At 42.4% G+C, this 18454-nt stretch overlaps 1 protein-coding gene across 2 annotated transcripts in view; it reads left to right on the plus strand.

The window, feature by feature from the left end:
- Positions 1-18454, plus strand: part of LOC129358991 (fibroblast growth factor 12-like) — a 41794-nt gene that overhangs the window by 2101 nt on the left and 21239 nt on the right. The window contains exon 1 of one of the 2 annotated variants that reach the window (XM_055028300.1): positions 10128-10386. The exons of the other annotated variant lie outside the window; for it this stretch is intronic. Coding sequence (XP_054884275.1) covers positions 10281-10386 — 106 coding nt within the window. The 5' untranslated portion in view covers positions 10128-10280. Of the gene's footprint in view, positions 1-10127; positions 10387-18454 lie in introns of those variants that run through there. 2 annotated transcript variants of the gene reach the window in all.

Here is an 18454-nt window from a genome sequence, read left to right on the forward strand (position 1 = left end):
CGCTAAACCAACGTTGTCATTAGCAGAAGCTAATGTTAAAATGCTTCACTGACACGATATCTAACAGAAGCTAATGCTAATGCGCTAACTTCAGTTTAAATTAAAGCTGCAGTTGAAAGACTGCAACCTTCCAGGTTAACGTTATACTTCACATCTTCTAATGTTCATGACTAGCGCGTCAGGGTTAGCGCAGCTAGCTCGTTAGCTCTTCTTGTCTGTGACTCATTCTGATTTGAAAACAGTGACATAAAGACCAGTGAATCTTTATTTAACGAAGCTCATTTCTGTTTCCTGTCTGTCAGCTTTAAAGGTTTCAACGGTGACATAATTAGGTTTCTTCAGTGGCAGTAAATCGGTCCAGTTTTCTGGATGAGGACGACTCCATGAAACCGTCTACAGACCTCAGAGCCGTGAAAAGCTGGAATCAGCTCTGACGTCTGCAGACATTCAGGCTGAAACACATTTTTATCCTTTTCCATCCAGAAACGTTGAGCAGCAGCAGAACTCAGATATTCTCCGTTTCCAGACGCCCAGCAGGTTTTTTACCGTCACAGATGTTATTTTTATCCTGGTTCCAGATCATTTTAGTCAGTTTGATGGAAGCAGGGAGTTTATTCTGGGTGCAGCCGGGCCCTGATTGGACCCGGCTCGGCCGTCCGGACTGCAGAGGAGAGGAGATTTAAAGCTGCCGTGAGTCAGCTCGCTGCTGCTCGGAGTGTGTTCAGTGAATCTGCAGCTGTCAGCTGGCCAGAACCAGAACCAGAACCAGAACGTTGCAGGTTTGTTTGTGTTAATCAGAGAAATGCTGAATGTCTGAGGATTATTCCCACCTGCTGGATAATCCTCACATTCAGGCCCGAAACCTGAGAATTCTGTGATCCAGCAGAAACCTGAGACACAAACACCTGAGGCTGACGGGCCGAACACAGCCAGAACCTCAGACTGGATCAGAACCACAGACTGGACCAGAACCTCAGACTGGATCAGAACCACAGACCGGATCAGAACCTCAGACTGGATCAGAACCACAGACCGGATCAGAACCACAGACCGGATCAGAACCTCAGACTGGATCAGAACCACAGACCGGATCAGAACCACAGACCGGATCAGAACCGGACTCTGTGTCACAGAGAACAGGCATCAGAACCATCAGCTGTAAAAAATTCAGTTTTTTTCACGGTTTTCACGTCGTTCATTTTACGGTTGAAATGTTTCACTGTAAAACTAAATGTTTTAACTAAATGGACAAAATTATTATTTTTTCCACAGTTACCATGGAAACAAGCCATAAAATTAATGTAAAAATGTGAAATGTGTAAATTTCTGCTTTCATCTTGCTTTATGGATTTTTATGGTTTATTGCTGTCAGATATACAAATATTTTTTACAGTGCGCCTTCACTGTGAAGTGGAAGGAGAAACTGAAAAGTGTGGCATGTTTTTGTTTCTGAAGCCAAAGTAAAGGTGGTTCTGTTATTCATTCATATGCTAATGACGCGGGCAGAAGCAGGTTTCCTATTGGCTCCTGCTCCACCGCCGCCCTGCCCCGCCCCTCCCCTCCCCGCCCCGCCCCGCCCCACCCCACCCCGCCCCTTTCAGTTGGTTGTTTTGGTTGTTTTGGTTGTTTTGGTTGTTTGGTTCTTTCAGTTGGTTCTGCAGGCATCACTGAGTTTTTGTGTTTTGAGGAAAAAGAAAAATGTCTACAATTAGAAAATTCTGGTAGATTTCATCAGAACGGTTTCCAGATGTTCGTGTTCTATAAATATTCTGTTCTTGTCAGGATGGATCAGGGGTCCAGAATCGCAGCGGCTTTAGAATGAACAGATGAACATTTTCCTTCGTTGTGACCTGAAGTTCTGCTGAGTCTTCGCTGCGTCTCCTCCCCTCCTCCAGCGTGAGGGAGACGCAGAGCAGGAGGCGCTGAGCTCAGCAGGTCCAGCCTCCCTCCCTGCTGCCTCCATCACTCTCCTCATTATGGAGTTAAGCTGTTAGAGGAAACCAACTCAGAGCCGACTGATGGAGGAGTTTATCTGTTTACCATCGATTCAAACCTCAGAGCTTCAGCGACAGTGAAGAGCTGACGGCGCCTTTTATCCCACAGATGTTTGTTCAGAGGAGCAGGTGCTTCACGGCAGCACAGAAAAAGTATTTATAGATTCACATCATCAGAGTGGTTACATCACAGGGATAAAGGAGAAGTTTGTCTCTGAATGTTAAAGGATAAAGTCTTGTTTTTTAAATTTAACAAGAACTTCTGAAATTGCACATTTTCCCTTCCACTCTTGGGTCTGTGCCTTACCAGAGGCCCAAAACTTTGAACATTTTTTTCAGTACAAAACTGAAATATTAGGTTTGTACTGAATGTTAAATTGTTTGAAATTTGTTCTGATGATTTTGCTGACTGAAAACCCTCTGAGAACATCAAAGTTAGCTTGTGAAGCTAACTTACATTTTCACATTTCAAAGCAACAGAAAACCTTCAGACCAACGAACCGCAGCGGAGTAAATAAAGTGTTCAGATTCACATAGAGAGGCTAATGTTTGCTAATGGCTCCTAATGCTCGAGAGAGGGAATATTCAAAGTGTCCTAATAGAGTCAGAGTCCATTAGTGAGAGGAACATCCATCCATATTGCTGCTTGTCTTCTGGGTGGAGACAAAGGGCCTGACTCAGCAGATCACTTTGGATCACTTACTTCGTCATATTGATGTAAACATCCATCTCAGTGAAGCACAAAGTGACTAAATAACGTTTCAGCAGCAGCAGTCAGTCCGAAACGGCCCAGAAACAACCGGGACCCGTTTCCCCAGAACCGGGCCGAGCCGACGCTTCGTCCCAGAGACAGACTTTATGAGGCCAGGAAGCCAACAGAACGGCGCCTCTGGAGCGAATCCGCCGCTGCAGATAAACTCATCAACACAAACTGCTGACGGACTCTAGAAACGCTAAATTAGCTGCTGAGTTTTCATTTGTTCTTCTGACAAACATCCTCATCTACTGGAGAGGATACTTGGACTATAGTTTATTAACGCTAACCAGGATTTAAATGATAATAGGGAAATTCCTTCCTTCCTTTCTTTCTTCCTTCTTTCCTTCTTTCCTTTCTTCCTTCCTTCCTTCCTTCTTTCTTTCGTTCCTTCCTTTCTTCCTTCTTTCCTTCCTTCCTTCCTTTCTTCCTTCCTTCTTTCTTTCCATCCTTCCTTCCTTCTTTCCTTCCTTCCTTCTTTCTTTCCATCCTTCCTTCCTTCTTTCCTTCCATCCTTCCTTCCTTCTTTCCTTCCTTTCTTCCTTCCTTCTTTCTTTCCTTCTTTCTTTCCATCCTTCCTTCCTTCTTTCCTTCCTTTCTTCCTTCCTTCTTTCTTTCCTTCTTTCTTTCCTTCCTTCCTTTCTTCCTTCCTTCCTTCTTTCTTTCCTTCCTTCCTTTCTTCTTTCCTTCCTTCTTTCTTTCCTTCCCGCTGCTCATTTCTGCCATAAAATCATAGTAAATTATTTTATATTTTTCACATCATAAGCATCTATATTTTAAATGATAAAGGATTCAAAAAGTTGGAATATTTAGTCATGTTGAACATCTAGTTTGAGATATTCATGTTTTCTTGGTTTATTATTATTATTCATGAGCATTGATAAAACAGCGTGATGAGTTGTGTCAAGTCCAGCTGCGATATGGAAGTGATGATGTCATCGGTATGGAAGTGATGATGTCAGCGGTATGGAAGTGATGATGTCAGCGGTATGGAAGTGATGATGTCATCGGTATGGAAGTGATGATGTCAGCGGTATGGAAGTGATGATGTCAGCGGTATGGAAGTGATGATGTCATTGGTATGGAAGTGATGATGTCAGCGGTATGGAAGTGATGATGTCAGCGGTATGGAAGTGATGATGTCAGCGGTATGGAAGTGATGATGTCAGCGGTATGGAAGTGATGATGTCATTGGTATGGAAGTGATGATGTCAGCGGTATGGAAGTGATGATGTCAGCGGTATGGAAGTGATGATGTCAGCGGTATGGAAGTGATGATGTCATCAGTATGGAAGTGATGATGTCAGCGGTATGGAAGTGATGATGTCAGCGGTATGGAAGTGATGATGTCAGCGGTATGGAAGTGATGATGTCAGCGGTATGGAAGTGATGATGTCAGCGGTATGGAAGTGATGATGTCAGCGGTATGGAAGTGATGAAATTGAAGCTCTCCTTCAGGGCGACTCGTTGAACTGAGAACTTTCCTTCAGTTCCTAAAAACTCATAAAAACTTATAGATAACCGGTGAATCAGCCAATCATGTCACAGCATTTCGATGCCTGCAGACGGATCTGGATCAGCTACAGACTGATGGGGCCTCGTAGGCTGGCGTGGCCCTTTAAGAGCGTCGCCATGGAGACAGTGTGTGTCAGAGGCAGAGAGAGCGACACAAACCTTAACGAGACGAGAGACGGAGTCACAAGAGATTCTCCATAATTCATGATCAGGGCGACCCACTGGTTACTGGAACGCTGCAGCAGAACCAAACCGACCGACTGAATCACTGAATCACTGACTGACTGACTGACTGAATCACTGACTGACTGAATCACTGACTGACTGAATCACTGAATCACTGACTGACTGAATCACTGAATCACTGACTGAATCACTGAATCACTGACTGACTGAATCACTGACTGAATCACTGAATCACTGACTGACTGAATCACTGAATCACTGACTGAATCACTGAATCACTGACTGACTGACTGAATCACTGACTGACTGACTGAATCACTGACTGAATCACTGAATCACTGACTGACTGAATCACTGAATCACTGAATCACTGACTGACTGAATCACTGAATCACTGACTGACTGAATCACTGAATCACTGACTGACTGAATCACTGAATCACTGACTGACTGAATCACTGACTGACTGAATCACTGACTGACTGAATCACTGAATCACTGACTGACTGAATCACTGACTGACTGAATCACTGACTGACTGAATCACTGAATCACTGACTGACTGAATCACTGACTGACTGAATCACTGACTGACTGACTGAATCACTGAATCACTGACTGAATCACTGAATCACTGACTGAATCACTGAATCACTGACTGACTGAATCACTGACTGACTGAATCACTGAATCACTGACTGACTGAATCACTGACTGACTGAATCACTGAATCACTGACTGACTGAATCACTGAATCACTGACTGACTGAATCACTGACTGACTGAATCACTGAATCACTGACTGACTGAATCACTGAATCACTGACTGACTGAATCACTGACTGACTGACTGAATCACTGACTGAATCACTGAATCACTGACTGACTGAATCACTGAATCACTGACTGACTGAATCACTGAATCACTGACTGACTGAATCACTGAATCACTGAATCACTGACTGACTGAATCACTGACTGAATCACTGAATCACTGACTGACTGACTGAATCACTGACTGACTGACTGAATCACTGACTGAATCACTGAATCACTGACTGACTGAATCACTGAATCACTGAATCACTGACTGACTGAATCACTGAATCACTGACTGACTGAATCACTGAATCACTGACTGACTGAATCACTGAATCACTGACTGACTGAATCACTGAATCACTGACTGACTGAATCACTGAATCACTGACTGACTGAATCACTGAATCACTGACTGACTGACTGAATCACTGACTGACTGACTGAATCACTGAATCACTGACTGACTGAATCACTGAATCACTGACTGACTGAATCACTGACTGACTGAATCACTGAATCACTGACTGACTGAATCACTGACTGACTGAATCACTGACTGACTGAATCACTGACTGACTGAATCACTGAATCACTGACTGACTGAATCACTGAATCACTGACTGACTGAATCACTGAATCACTGAATCACTGACTGACTGACTGAATCACTGAATCACTGACTGACTGACTGAATCACTGAATCACTGAATCACTGACTGACTGAATCACTGAATCACTGACTGACTGAATCACTGAATCACTGACTGAATCACTGAATCACTGACTGACTGAATCACTGACTGACTGAATCACTGACTGACTGACTGAATCACTGAATCACTGACTGACTGAATCACTGACTGAATCACTGAATCACTGACTGACTGAATCACTGACTGACTGAATCACTGAATCACTGAATCACTGACTGAATCACTGAATCACTGACTGACTGAATCACTGACTGACTGAATCACTGAATCACTGACTGACTGAATCACTGACTGACTGAATCACTGAATCACTGACTGACTGAATCACTGAATCACTGACTGACTGAATCACTGAATCACTGACTGACTGAATCACTGTATCACTGACTGACTGAATCACTGACTGACTGAATCACTGACTGACTGACTGAATCACTGACTGACTGACTGAATCACTGACTTACTGACTGAATCACTGAATCACTGACTGACTGACTGAATCACTGACTGACTGACTGACTGAATCACTGACTGACTGACTGAATCACTGACTGAATCACTGACTGAATCACTGAATCATTGACTGACTGAATCACTGACTGACTGAATCACTGACTGACTGAATCACTGACTGAATCACTGAATCACTGACTGACTGAATCACTGACTGACTGAATCACTGACTGACTGAATCACTGACTGACTGACTGAATCACTGACTGAATCACTGACTGAATCACTGAATCACTGACTGACTGAATCACTGACTGACTGTCCATCCGTCTCCACTCTAAAAGTCCAGCTGAAGGCTTATCAGGTTGATCCTGATCCAGATTGCTCCATTTCCTGTCAGCAGGAACTGACTTCCTGCTAAAAAAATGAACGTAATTTAAATCCTCTGACCGCCTTCTCACCGTTGCTGTAGCACCTGGAAACACAGCCTCTGTTCCCCGTCTGCTTTTCATGCTGTTGCCTGAACTTCCTGGTTCCCTGGTTGGGAGTTTCACACGCCAGCTAAAAAACTAGCTGCACCAACCCTAAAGCACTAATCATAAACATTGACTATGCTAACACTAGAACGCTAAATCAACATGCTACTCAGCAGAACCTAATGTTAAAAGCAACATGATATTAGCAGAAGCTAATGCTAAAGCACTACCATCAAAGTAGTTACCAGAAACTCATTTTAAAGAGCTAAATTCAGCCATGTTTCAAAAACACATGTGTTACAACAGAGTTCATGACCCTCAACATCATGAAATTAAAAATATAAATTACAACCATTTTTAGATCTGATCTTTGACTCATGGTTTCTGTTTTATTGCTGCTGATTTTAGCTAACTGTCCCGTCATAAAACACGTTGGACATCAGCTTCTTGTAGAACTGCAGCAATGCATTCTGGGTACAGAACAAACGTTACATTTTCTTCTGATTTCTTCTGTCAGGAGAGGAAATGGAACCACTGGTTTTTCAAAATAAGAGCATGAATGTAGACATGTAGCTATGAAGAATTCTATGAACAGTCAGTAACCAAAACTTCGACCCAGAAGTTAAACTTTATTCAACTGAATGTTTGCAACAGGAATTTATCTGGAAACTTTAGCTAGCAAGCTAAAGCTAAAGCTAAACTAGCTTCACGATTAGCAGAATGTGCCAACGACCCATCGCGCCCTTCTTATGGTTCAGTGTTCTAGTTACCAGAATTTTCTCCAGCTGATTGAAAGCTGGATGCTGCACACTGCCAGTCAGCTGGCTGAAACAAGGATGCTGATTTGTTCTCTCGCTTGCAGGAGCGACACATTTAACTGTTTGGGAACATTTAACGGTGGGGAGACTGAAGGAGCTCAACGGGCCTCCAGGAGGAGCTGGAGGGCGTTGCTATGGCGACCGTTTCCCTGTGGACCGGCGCCTCCTCTGATTGGTGGAAGAGACAAAAGATAGAAATACATTCAGCTTCACTTCTTTCAGCAGATTGAGTTTTCCTGCATTTAATTGCATAAATATTTATAATTGTGCTCATTTTTAAAATAAACTTTCTGTTTATTTCTGGTTTTGGAGTGAAGAAGTCCAGAGAAAATCTGGAGAAGTGTTGATCAGAACCAGCAGAAGCAGAAGCTTCCCCGTCGTGCCTCCTCTGGATGCAGCAGTGTCCTTCACTGCTGCTCCTCTTCCTCCCTGTCACGCCCTGATGCCGTCACCGTACGCCCCCTGCTGGCCGCACCGGGAACTCACTGCAGCAGCAACATGAGGCTGCAGAGACACAAACAGCAGAACAAAGACAGCAGAGTGTTTGAGCAGCTGCTGCTCACCTGCAGCTGAGGAGGAGGAGGACGACAAAGAGCCGGATGGAAAATGTTTTTCATGTGAGCCGAGCCGTCTCTGGTTTCATCCAGAACCTCGTTATTGGGTCAGAGTTCAATAAATAATCCACAGGTTTGCAGAGGCGCTGCACATCTGGATGAACCTCACACAGGCATAAAGTGTCAAAATCTATTCCATAAATTATTTAATACATGAATACAATCCTCCTGCATTAGGTCTCATTAGTCACATTATTCAGAAATAAGGAATCAAACAAATATTAGCTCTGTATTATTAGTTCAGGGCTTCAACAGTTATTTTAATATTTGATTATTCTGACACATTCTGTAGAGCTTTTATTCAACAACTTAAATCTTTTTCAGCAATACTTGAAATACATTAATAATGCAAATAAACAAATAATTCAGTTCCTTTTCAAGAAAATCATCAATTTTTGTTTAAAATGCAACAGAAGCAACATATTTACAGACAAAAGGTTTTATCTTAAATCCAAAATGTTTATTGTTCAGTTTTTATTTTTTTTACTACTGTTTTTTAGCAAATGGTCTTTATTGTAGTCTTTATATTCGAGTTAACAATTAATTAGTTACTAAATTAGTCTTTGATTGTTGTTCCAGCCTATTATACGTAAGTTACATAAAATCTATCTGAATATTGTCTAAGTTGAAATATTTAATAAATATAAAATGTTTGTATATTAAACACCCCTCCTTTGTTATGCCCTGTTTTTTAAATTATTCAGAATAAATTCAGAATAAAACAACTATTTAATTCAACCGCACATTAATAAACATTTCTGTAAAAAATCCAGAATTAGTCAAAATGCTATTTTTCATTTGTTGACCCTGCAACATTAAAAGCAAGCAAAGGTGATAGAAAATTATTTAAATGACTGACCTTCACAAATTCTGTCAATAAATACAAACAATACAATCAATGCAAACAATAAATACAAAACAACGAAACTACAATACCATCATAAAGGTAGTATATATTAGTTTATGGCAGCCAAAATCTATTTTACCAATCGATGTTCAATCACATAAAAGTGGCACATACTGCACAGTTTTCATTTATTTTACAATATTAAAAAGATACAAAAAAACCCAAAGAATTAAATTTCAGTTTCCTGAAGGTTGAGAAGCTCTAAAATAAAACCTGTGAAATTATTTAAACAGTTTTCAGAATCAAACACGTCTCAAGGCGCTGAGCAGCGTTTCTTCTGGGGATGCAATATATCGGGAGGAGCATCGTATTGGACGATGTTTGAGAAATATTGACAATATTGCTGATGTTTATTTCTATCTTTTGTGTTTCAGGAATGGGTTGATCATGTGGTGTTAGCGTCGGACAACATGGCTGAATAACTTACCTTGATATAAGCGTTTCATGTCAGTTGGTATCAGTAATTATTGATTAGTTTGTTGTTTAAAATATCTGAAATCCTGCCAAACTGGTGGCGTGATCTTTTCCTTTTAATCCAGTTTTCTCTCCACGTTTTTAAGCATTTTGAAGAAACCTGAAACTGCTACTGCGCAAGTTACTGACCAGGTTGTTACTAACCTGGTGACCCGTTGCTCTCGGCCGCCCCCTGCTGGTGGCCCGTTGCTCTCGACCGCCCCCTGCTGGTGGCCCGTTGCTCTCGGCCGCCCCCTGCTGGTGGCCCGTTGCTCTCGGCCGCCCCCTGCTGGTGGCCCGTTGCTCTCGGCCGCCCCCTGCTGGTGGCCTGTTTCTTGTTGCTACCTTTTCTGTGTCCAGCATTAATTTTAGAAGGTCAGATTTAGTAGCCTGATTAGAACCAGAGAGGTGTTTGGTGTTTTTACACGCCGTAACCCGAGCCGCGGTAACCTGAGCCTCTTCCTGGGATTCGGTCCGGCCCAGTTTGTGGGCTTCACAGTCCCATGTGTAAGCTTCACTCTGTTTACTGAGAGGTGTCCGACCTGAACGGACCAGACGGGTCGGGTCGGCGCACCATGACCCGGTACTGCAGCCTGTTCCGACGCCTGCTGCTGAGGAAGAGTAAAGAGGAAGAGGAGGATGAAGAGAAGGGTCATATGCACAAGGAGAGCAATCAGCAGGGTGAGTCCGTCAGAGACAGGTCGGTTCGCCTCAGACCCGAAATAAACGCTCCACAGCTGGGATGAACCAGAACCAGGTCTGGTACAGACAGAGAGCTTCCAGAACCATCTGGATCAATGCGCTCAGTGTAAACAAAGGCAGAACAGCCGAAGTTGATCCAGATGTCGGGAGCCGTTTGAGGCTTTGAGCACCTGGCTGCATCGCTACTGCAGCTCTGATGCAAAACAACCCGATGCAAAAGAAAAAAGCATTCAAATCAGCAGCAGTGTGTGTGTGTGTGTGCGTGTAAGTGTGTGTGTGAACCAGGTTTTTATATTCTTGTAGGACCTATGTATGTCTTCAAAGGGCGTTGTGGGGACCAAAGGGCGTTGTGGGGACCAAACGGCGTTGTGGGGACCAAACGGCGTTGTGGGGACCAAACGGCGTTGTGGGGACCAAACGGCGTTGTGGGGACCACTGCTTTCTTGGTCCCCATGAGGTGAAATGCTGTTTTCGGTTGGGGTGATGATTAGGGTTCAGAGTGCATGGTTAAAGATCTAACAGGTGGCTTCTTGGGTTATTATTATTATTATTATTATTATTATGCCATTTTCCATCAAAAACACAAAATATTGAAGGAAACAACAAAACTAATACAGAAATAGACAATAAACATTTTTAATAACAAGCAATAACAGCTCCTCTTCCTCCTCCTCTTCCTCTTTGCCTCCCGTCGGAAGCTTCTGGATTATAAATATCTGCGTCCGATTTACTCTCAGGGTCTCACTCCTCTCATGTCACACATATCTCTTTACATATAAACAGACTTCCAGTGAGACTGAGTGGAAACTCGCGACTCAGGAAACTTTCCTGCGTTATTATTAAACTGGAATCGTCGGAGTCCAGGTTTCCACTGGAAACTAAAAGCAGACGCTAATCTGCAGCCTGTGATTTTCACTTCCAGCTTTAGCTCCTTTATCTCCCCTGATTAATCACGCATTGCTTGCACCACAAATAAACACAGCGGACAATCAAATGTGCATCAGGCAGATGAACTCCGACCTTTCAAAGTGACCTTCATCAACTAGTCTTCGGAATTTTTTTTTGGACTTTTGCTGCTTTTCTTTCAGTTTCACTCCTTCTATCTCATTGTTGTCAGGAATGTTTTTATTTTATCTTAGCCATTTAATTCTACCTAAAACAAACATTTTTAACTTCAGAACAGTAACACCTCAGCAAAAAACATTTTAAATTGGAATCATTAGCTTTTGTTGCTGTTAGCCTGTCACAAAACACAACTAGTTTTATTTTCTTTATTTTAATTCATGAAAAAATAGCTGGAATGATGCTAGCTCCAACAAGGTGATTCCCAGATAACCGTTAGCTACAAAGGGATGAGCTAACCTTGAGTTTGATCCATTTTAACTCATGGGGAAAATTCAATCTCGCTTTTTATTTAGTCATTTATTTAAAAGAGAGAATATCTGTTAGATCAAATATTAGTTCTCAGAAAACTTTACAGTTACCTTAGCTTATATCCGCTTAAAATTTTGTTAAGTTTGGCTAATCATAATTAGCATCTCATGTTAGCTCATTTTCACTTATCTTTGCTTCTTATCTTAGCATAGCTTAAACAGTCTACTAAATGTGTTGGACTGTTTCATAAATTTCTGATTTTACATTTTTAAAAGTGATCACTGTTAGCTAAGTTTATACCAAATTAGCTTTGATTAGCATTGCTAATTATAACTTATATTACTTTAATTTATAATTAAAGTAATCTAAGTTACTACTTAGATTACTAAGAATAAATTTAGTAATCTAATGTAACTAAGCTAATGTTTATCTTTTCTTCTCTTGGTTTATATTAAGTGAGCTATTTTATCTAATCCGAATTTAGCTTGGCCAGTGTTTAATTCTTTAAGACACATTTTAAAGGAGGTTAACTTTGTTTTATTCACCATGTACGTGATATTTGTGACAACATTAAAAATCATAAAACTTTAACTTAGGCATGTTTGCTCATGTCTGTTGGAGATATTTCTTAGGCTTGGCTCACCTTTTTAAAGTTTTAAAACATGACCGGAGCGTCTCAGTTGCATTTCCAGCTTTATGTATTCCTGTTAGAGCAGCTGTGCGTTTCATCTGATCCATAAGGATCTCATGTTTCTGCAGCTTAAACCCAGCTTACAGCACGGTTTATATTGAGGCTGGCTTCAAACTGAGTCACATTGCGTTAAAAGACACTCTGTGACGTCAGGATATGTCAGGTTAAACCAAAGGTAGGGGTTCGGGTTCTGGGAAGTGACCGGGTTGCTGATGGCATCCTGTGAGTGTGGAGGTTCAGAAACTCTCCGGTTCTCAGGATCATGAATTTTACAGAGCATGAATCTGTTGAATTAAAGATTCGGCATCAAACATTCAGCAGCAGCTGTGCAGATGTTCACTCCACGTTTTCACATAATCGCACTAAATCATTTAGATGCAAACAGAAACACTGGAATCAGCTCTTTGTGGCGTTGCTGGAGGGAATATCAGCACTGAAAAATGCAATATACTACCAGTTATTTGAAATAAAACGAAATTTTAAGTAGCCTTTAGCAACCCAACAATTCATAAATATTTGTGAAGAAATCAGTTTTTCTATTTATAGATTATTTCACTTTCAATGTGAGAAAAATGTCTTACTACAAGTAAAATAATCTGCAAGTGGAACTACAACTTTTTCATCAATATCAAGGAATTATTTACTTGAAACAAGCTCATATATCTTACTTGAAAGTTGGGTTTGTCTCATTGCAAATGCACTAGGATATAAAACTGAAATCTAGAAAACAATCTTTGGTAAGATATTGTGTTTTTGTATCTTCCTGCATAATTAGCTCAGATTTCTGAAGCTCAGGGCATTATTAATATTATATTCTGCCATATTAAGATAATGATGACTTTACTGTGTTTTGGGAACAGCTGCAACTGCATATGGCAGGCTGTTTTAACATAAAATGGTTTTTATCTGACCGTCTTTAATTACATTTTAGATGCCTAAAACAAAGTTTTAGCTAGACTCAGTTGCATTTTGAGTATCCTGAATGCTGCAAACTGCAGGGTTGAGATAAGAACTCACAAACTGACCTGCAGTCCCGGTGAACCACCAGCAGATGGCAGCATGCTTCCAGATATATGAGGCCAAAGTGCTTCCTCTTTTTTCTGTTATAGTTTTAAATACTTATTAGGCCCGAGCAGCTAAGCGCTGCGAAGGCCTATTGTTTCTGTACTGTTTCTTATTATTAGCGCTGCGAAGGCCTATTGTTTCTGTACTGTTTCTTATTATTATTATTATTATTATTCTGCCCCCCTAAAGAGGGGCCTTTTTGGGGGCTTTATCATTTTCAAAAACTCACCAAACTTGGCGGACGCGTAAAGGGAGTTTCAAAATTTTGTATTTTAAGGTCATTGCAAAAATCCCATAAAAAATGGCTCAATAGCGCCACCTACAAATTTTCAAAGGACCCTTTGCTATTCACTTACTTTATCCTAGAGACATGAAATTTGGTACACTTGTAGAGCTCCCCAAGATGCTCAAAATTTACAATTAATGTCATAGTGCAAGTATCACAGGAAGTCAGCCATTTTGGATTGAAGGTCCAATTTTGGGGCCATTTTTGCCGTTTACAGCCTTCGTATTTGATCGAACTCCTCCTAGGGATTTCGATTGATCGGCTTCAAACTCGGTCAGTCTGTTCATAAGGCATGTCCCATCTAAAGTTATCAAAACGGTGAGTTTTTGAGTATGCTGAAGGGGGGTTAGCAGGGGTCAAAGTTCACCTACTCGCCATAAAAAAATAAACTGCTATATCTCCTACACAGAAACTCACAGAGGCACCAAAGTTTCTGTGATTGATCATTATCGGGTCTCCTACAATACCCTATGGTCGAATGATGACATCACTTAGGCCACGCCCCATGAGAACAGGAAGTGTCATGTTTTACTGTGGATGGTCGCTATCTGACCCCTTTGACCTCATCAACATGAAACTGTGCCCAGACACAGAAGACATGTTGGTGTATTGAGGATTCCAAGCCCGACCAGCTTCAATGGAGCAGGTGGGCGTGGCGGCGTGGCGAAGTGACCTCTAACGCCATCGCCATACGTTTGGCTCTCAATTCCACATTTTCGGGCCCAACTGCTCCAAACTCACAAGGATGGATCCTCATCCACTCCCCGACAGGAATCCATCACAATATTTGGTGGGCGTGGCCTAATTTCTCTATAGCGCCCCCTAGAAAACTTTAAATGATCAGCCCCAAGCCATGCTTTAACCTACAATTACGAAACGTTGTACACATGTGTACCATGTCAGGACTTACAAAAAAGTCTCTTGGAGCCATGGTCTAAACCCCACAGGAAGTCGGCCATTTTAGATTGAAGTTCAAATTTTGACCCCATTTTTGCCATTTACAGCCTTCGTATTTGATCGAACTCCTCCTAGGGATTTCGATTGATCGGCTTGAAACTCGGTCAGTCTGTTCATAAGGCATGTCCCATCTAAAGTTATCAAAACGGTGAGTTTTTGAGAATGCTGAAGGGGGGTTAGCAGGGGTCAAAGTTCACCTACACGCCATAAAAACATAAACTGCTATATTTCCTACACAGAAACTCACAGAGGCACCAAATTTTCTGTGATTGATCATCATCGGGTGTCCTACAATACCCTATGGTCGAATGATGACATCACTTAGGCCACGCCCCCTGAGAAAAGGAAGTGTCATGTTTTACTCTGAATGGTCGCTATCTGACCCCTTTGACCTCATCAACATGAAACTGTGCCCAGACACAGAAGACATGTTGGTGTGTTGAGGATTCCAACCCGACCAGCTTCGATGGAGCAGCTGGGCGTGGCGGCGTGGCGAAGTGACCTGTAACGCCATCGCCATCGTTTGGCTCTCAATTCCACATTTTGGGTGCAGCTGCTCCAAACTCACAAGGATGGATCTTCATCCACTCCCCGACAGGAATCCATCACAATATTTGTAGGGTGTGGCCTAATTTCTCTACAGCGCCCCCTAGAAAATTTTAAATGATCAGCCCCAAGCCATGCTTTAACCTACAATTACGAAACTTTGTACACGTGTGTACCATGTCAGGACTTACAAAAAAGTCTCTTGGAGCCATGGTCTAAACTCCAGAGGAAGTCGGCCATTTTGATTGAAGTTCAGATTTTCATCCCATTTTTGCCGTTTATAAACCATTTCAGTAATTCGCCACTTGGGGTCAGTATTGCTCCACAAATGAAAGCAGATAAACAGGATGAAGAACAATATCAGTATTTCGCCAGTAGGTGTCAGTGTTCCTCCACCAATGACAAACAGATCCACGGGCGGATGGGCGTGAAAACTTTGTGAGAGCGTTGCCATTAAATTTCTAAAAGGATAGAAATGTCTCAGATAATTTTTGTTGAATTAAATCATGCAGTAAATGTAGCATTTTCTTACTTCTTCCAAACCATTTCAGTAATTCGCCACTCTGAGTAAGTATTACTCCAACAATGAAATAGAGTGCTTTAGAAACACAGCTGAAAATGATGAAAAATGACGAACTGTAGTACTTCGCCATGTGCATACAATCGGCTGTAAATGACACGTGGATCATCCGACTGACGCCAAATTGGATACGTATGACCTTTGTTGACCTCTAAAAAGAACAACAGCATTGAAATATATTTTGACTCCACTGCGCGTCCTACATTAATCCGCCAGCTATATTTCCTCGCTAAACCAATGAATCTGCACCACATTTTTTGCATCGTCAAGGAGCGACTCCGAACGCATCAGTGCGTACCGCCTGGTGGACAGGCGCGGAAACTGCGCAACAACTTCTGTCTTAGCACGTGGCCAGCGTTGATGGAAACTGAGCAACAGCTTCCGCAGTGCGGCCGGAGGTGCTGAAAACTGCGTGAGAGCTTCTGTGGTGGCTGGCGTGAGGCGACGGTTGCTCGTACCCCGCGGTGGACAATAGGCCGGAGCGGCGCTTGGCTGCGAGGGCCGTTCGAGGCTGCTTGCAGCTTTAATTAGGCCCGAGCAGCTAAGCGCTGCGAAGGCCTATTGTTTTCCTACTGTTTCTTATTATTATTATTCTGCCCCCCTAAAGAGGGGCCTTTTTGGGGGCTTTATCATTTTCAAAAACTCACCAAACTTGGCGGACGCGTAAAGGGAGTTTCAAAATTTTGTATTTTAAGGTCATTGCAAAAATCCCATAAGAAATGGCTAAATAGCGCCACCTAGAAATTTTCAAAGGACCCTTTGCTATTCACTTACTTTATCCTAGAGACATGAAATTTGGTACACTTGTAGAGCTCCCCAAGATGCTCAAAATTTACAATTAATGTCATAGTGCAAGTATCACAGGAAGTCAGCCATTTTGGATTGAAGGTCAAATTTTCACCCCATTTTTGCCGTTTACAGCCTTCGTATTTGATCGAACTCCTCCTAGGGATTTCCATTGACCGGCTTCAAACTCGGTCAGTCTGTTCATAAGGCATGTCCCATCTAAAGTTATCAAAACGGAGAGTTTTTGAGTATGCTGAAGGGGGGTTAGCAGGGGTCAAAGTTCACCTACTCGCCGTAAAAAAATAAACTGCTATATCTCCTACACAGAAACTCACAGAGGCACCAAAGTTACTGTGATTGATCATCATCGGGTGTCCTACAATACCCTATGGTCGAATGATGACATCACTTAGGCCACGCCCCCTGAGAACAGGAAGTGTAATGTTTTACTGTGAACTGTCGCTATCTGACCCCTTTGACCTCATCAACATGAAACTGTGCCCAGACACAGAAAACATGTTGGTGTATTGAGGATTCCAACCCCGACCAGCTTCGATGGAGCAGGTGGGCGTGGCGGCGTGGCGAAGTGACCTGTAACGCCATCGCCATACGTTTGGCTCTCAATTCCACATTTTTGGGCGCAGCTGCTCCAAACTCACAAGGATGGATCTTCATCCACTCCCCGACAGGAATCCATCACAATATTTGTAGGGTGTGGCCTAATTTCTCTATAGCGCCCCCTAGAACACTTTAAATGATCAGCCCCAAGCCATGCTTTAACCTACAATTACGAAACTTTGTACACGTGTGTACCTTGTCAGGACTTACAAAAAAGTCTCTTGGAGCCATGGTCTAAACCCCACAGGAAGTCAGCCATTTTGGATTAAAATTTGGATTTTGACCCATTTTTGCCGTTTACAGCCTTCGTATTTGATCGAACTCCTCCTAGGGATTTCGATTGATCGGCTTCAAACTCGGTCAGTCTGTTCATAAGGCATGTCCCATCTAAAGTTATCAAAACGGTGAGTTTTTGAGTATGCTGAAGGGGGGTTGGCAGGGGTCAAAGATCACCTACTCGCCATAAAAAAATAAACTGCTATATCTCCTACACAGAAACTCACAGAGGCACCAAAGTTTCTGTGATTGATCATCATCGGGTGTCCTACAATACCCTATGGTCGAATGATGACATCACTTAGGCCACGCCCCATGAGAACAGGAAGTGTCATGTTTTACTGTCAACGGTCGCTATCTGACCCCTTTGACCTCATCAACATGAAACTGTGCCCAGACACAGAAGACATGTTGGTGTGTTGAGGATTCCAACCCCGACCAGCTTCGATGGAGCAGCTGGGCGTGGCGGCGTGGCGAAGTGACCTGTAACGCCATCGCCATACGTTTGGCTCTCAATTCCACATTTTTGGCCGCAGCTGCTCCAAACTCACAAGGATGGATCTTCATCCACTCCCCGACAGGAATCCATCACAATATTTGTAGGGTGTGGCCTAATTTCTCTATAGCGCCCCCTAGAAAATTTTAAATGATCAGCCCCAAGCCATGCTTTAACCTACAATTACGAAACTTTATACACATGTGTACCATGTCAGGACTTACAAAAAAGTCTCTTGGAGCCATGGTCTAAACCCCAGAGGAAGTCGGCCATTTTAGATTGAAGTTCAGATTTTGATCCCATTTTTGGCGTTTATAAACCATTTCAGTAATTTGCCACTTGGGGTCAGTATTGCTCCACAAATGAAACAGC

Source organism: Poeciliopsis prolifica, unplaced genomic scaffold (genome assembly GCF_027474105.1).
Source record: "Poeciliopsis prolifica strain line A6 unplaced genomic scaffold, Auburn_PproV2 SCAFFOLD004, whole genome shotgun sequence".
Taxonomy (NCBI): domain Eukaryota; kingdom Metazoa; phylum Chordata; class Actinopteri; order Cyprinodontiformes; family Poeciliidae; genus Poeciliopsis; species Poeciliopsis prolifica.